The sequence below is a fragment of the Nicotiana tabacum genome, chromosome 21 (assembly GCF_000715075.1).
Source record: "Nicotiana tabacum cultivar K326 chromosome 21, ASM71507v2, whole genome shotgun sequence".
NCBI classification, from domain to species: domain Eukaryota; kingdom Viridiplantae; phylum Streptophyta; class Magnoliopsida; order Solanales; family Solanaceae; genus Nicotiana; species Nicotiana tabacum.
The window spans coordinates 68,202,680-68,206,473 of record NC_134100.1 but is presented as its reverse complement, the minus strand read 5'-3'; the positions used below and the strand labels follow the sequence as shown (position 1 = coordinate 68,206,473).

The window sequence follows — 3,794 nt, the reverse complement described above, 5'->3', positions numbered from 1 at the left end:
TATTAGTCAGACTGTATTGTCATTTAGATGCTCATGCACTCAGTGACACCAGGTTTTGAGAGTGTACATCAGTAGCTTGCCTAGTATTGAAATAGGTGCCATCACGACATGCGAAATTTGGGTCGTGACTTTTTTCAATATTTTGAAGCTATATTTTGATGGACATATGGTTTCGGTAAAAAATAATAAGATATAGACTACACATTGTCTATTGACAAGGCATGACGTTTTTCTTTTATTATAAATGATGTATGATATACTTGTACTTTGCCGAATACCCCCTATTAGTTTATTACTCTTCCTAATACATACTCCTTCCGTTTCAATTTAGGCGAACATGTTTGATTGGGTATGAAGTTTAAAAAAAATAAAGATTTTTGGAATTTATGGTCCTAAACAAGTCAAAAAGAGGTTCAGAGTATTTGTGTGGTTATAAAAACTTTTCGTTAATGGTAGAATTATAAGTTTAAGTTAAATTGTTATCAAATTTAGAAAGAGATCATTTTTTTGAAACGGACTAAAAAGGAAATAAATTCACCTAAATTGGAACAAACGGGAAAGGGAGTATATAATAATCCTATCTAGAGAACCAAATTCTTTCACCTGTAATATATTTTACTAAGGCTACCCATTCAAGTGGAACAAAGAAAACAACAGATGAAAAGGAAATGAACTTTTGCCGACATATATCTATAAAAAACCAATGAAATAGCGTCTAAAACAATTCAGCACTATTTAATTCAAAGTAGGTATAATTACAAAGAAATCTTCAAAGTATCATAGACCAAACGTCCACCTACGAACTATATACTAAAATATACTATAAATATAATTAATACTATTAAAGAAAAGAATGTCCACCAATGGGCCCCCTTTATCCAATAACGAGGACCATCATTTGCAGGCAAATTTTCTCAACAAATCCTCATCTGATAAGTTGAGATTCTTCCTCAAAAGCTCGGACCAAATCAATATCCTGTCGGAAACTTGCAACTGCCATATTCTGCAATAGGAAGAAATTCAATCTTTGGTTAGTGTCAAAAACACTTTAATTTCTGCAACAAATATGAAAATACGACCCTTCTTTTCTGCTAACATACTTATTATAGTATGTCTTTTATGAAATTGTTAAAGCTTTTCTAATAAATATGAAGAACGTTGTTTTGTCATTCCTAAAAAATACAACCAAGTGGTAGAATGCCTACAAGTTGAACTATAGAGTCACGAGCTCGAATTCTAACAGTGTCAAGACTACTTTTGTCAATTAAAGTTTGCCTACTCTCATGCAATATGTGAAGAAAAGAATTTATCGAATCAAATTGGACAAGTAATCAATAGTATTTTAAGAAAATAAATAATTATAATATAATTAATTTATTCAACAAGAATTTGATTTATGTAATGATTATAATGCCAATGGATAAAAGGATTGATAAACAAATCAATGAATAGATCGTCTACCTAACGGATAGTAACGGGTAGATCATCTAGCAATTTTCTAAACAATATAAACTAAATAAGAAAAGACCTTCTATTTATTCCATAACTACCCTTCTGCCTTCTAAATATATACATTAAAATATGATGATGCCGCTGTATGTATTTTTGTACGTACTAGGTGTAAGATAAGTAAAATAAATACTCACTAGGAGATTCAGTGACGACATAAAATGAGAAAATACCTTCTATATATGTATTCTATAACTACCCTTCTAATTAAATATCAAAATATAATGGACTTATTGAATCGTATTTTTGCAATAGTTGAAAGAGAAGCAAATGGAATACTCACTGGGATGTTGAGTGACAACGTAGGCTGCTCCGCTGAAGTCGCACGTGCCAACCCCACGTGTATTCTTCTGATAATAGCTATTGAACGCATAAGAAGCGTGAGCCTCCAGCGTATCTGGATCGTAACACGTGGCACCCTGCTGAATTGGACGGCAATCAGCCCCACCTTCACCACAAGCATAATCCAACGCTGCCTGCAACTTCTCACGTGCAGCTTTCTCATTGGCCACGCACCACGTGTTCCCCACCTTACTCGCCTCCAAAGCCGGCTCCGGCGCAGTCACCACCGTGCTTTTACTCCCGTTATTCATGGTGGGCCCATTCCCCAAACCATCCTTTGTAAGCGTAATGTCGTAAACTTTCTGTTCATTAGGATAGAAAAGCCCGTAGTTCCTTTCAGAAGTGGGGCCGGGCTTCTGATTCTCATTAAACAAAGCAAACAAAAACACGTCAAGAGGTTCATTGGGCTTTAAAGGGGTCCCACTTCCAGTCAACACTCTACGAACCAAATTACCGTTGTAAGCAGCAGCATTATCAGCACCTGCACCAGCTTCGTTTTCATCACCTTTAGAAGGCCAGCCAGTTTCAGAAACCGCCATTGCCACGTCACCAAAACCCACAGCTTTCAACGCTGCATAAACAGCATCAATTTGGGCCTCAAACAGGCTTTTGTAAACAAGCCCATTATTCGGGTCCGTTACACCTTTGTTATCCTTAAACAGAGCATAATCCAACGAAATCGTGTCCGTATTAGCAGCATACGCGAAAAAGGGGTATATATTGACCATGAGGTAAGAACCAGTTTGTTTGAGGAAACTCAGCATCGGTTTAATAACCGGTTCGACAAGATCCGGTTTAAAAGAACCGGCGGACGAAGGGTAGGAATTTCCCAGAGCGCTGAGAGCTACAGGGGATGAAACTTTAATTGATTCAGCGACGCCGTATTTAACGAGAGATGCGTACACGTTTTTCATAGCGGGTACGAGAAATTTGGTTGTGTTTTTCGGGTCTACGAAAACTTCGTTTCCGACAGCAATGGATTCGATGAGGGTTTTTGGGTAATAAGTTAGAATATTGGACTGAACCCATGAATCAGTGAAAGATTGTTTTTCGGCAGCGTCAGAGAGTTGCTCGTTGGGGAGAGCAACAGTAACTGAAATATTCGAGCCAGAAAGGGCTGTGAGAACATTGGAATCAGTATCATAAAGCTTGATTCTGTTAACGCCTTGGGTTTTGAGGAGCTGAACGACTTGGGCTGGTGAAGGGAGATTATTTGCGATTCGCCCATAGTTGATTCCAATGGATCCAGAATGAGCAACAGAGAGCAAAGAGAGGAGAATAAAGAGAGAGGGAAGTGTAAAGGTAGCCATGCCCTGGATCTTGGGCAAACAGAGAAATGAGATTTTATTGGGTAGAAGAGAGAAGTAGTATTGGGTTTTGAGGATTGTGGTTGGGTTTTTATAGACAAGGGAAGTGGCAGGTATTTAGGGGAAGAAAGAGTCGTGCATGTGTGTAGTGGGGTGTAACTTGTAGTGGGAAAAAGTAAATGGAGGGGTTGAGAGGAGATTATTTAACTAAATATGGTGAAAGTGGGGTCAGTTTTGCTCCTTATTTCCCCCTTATAATCCGTATCTAATGTGGCCAAATAAATTTAGATTCACATTGCGTATCATTAAAGGAAAAAATATTTAAATCATATATGTTGTGAATAGTTTTAAACGATTTTCTATATTTTGATCATCATGAAAGATAGCTTTCATTTTTTTTTAGCTTTTTACGAATTAACCCATTTTTTTAGATTTTTATCAATTAATGTTTATATAGAGCATTAACAAAAAATAATTTAAATTATATATATTTTCAGTTTAAAGATTTTCTTTTTTATGACAAAATAATTTCATGTTTAAAATATATTTTTTAATTCTCGAAATTATTCTCATCAATTATATTTTATGAGGAAAAACAATTTCACCATAGTTTATTTTGGGATCTGTAGTGCAGTT

At 36.1% G+C, this 3,794-nt stretch overlaps 1 protein-coding gene across 1 annotated transcript; it reads right to left on the bottom strand.

Annotated features, from left to right (window-relative positions):
* Positions 1-717: 717 nt before the first annotated feature.
* On the bottom strand, positions 718-3,199 carry LOC107803828 (glucan endo-1,3-beta-glucosidase 13-like). The gene is given in 2 exon segments (NM_001325741.1): positions 718-1,003; positions 1,793-3,199. Coding segments are annotated over 2 exon segments (1,404 nt in total). The 5' UTR covers positions 3,162-3,199; the 3' UTR covers positions 718-968.
* Positions 3,200-3,794: the final 595 nt, after the last annotated feature.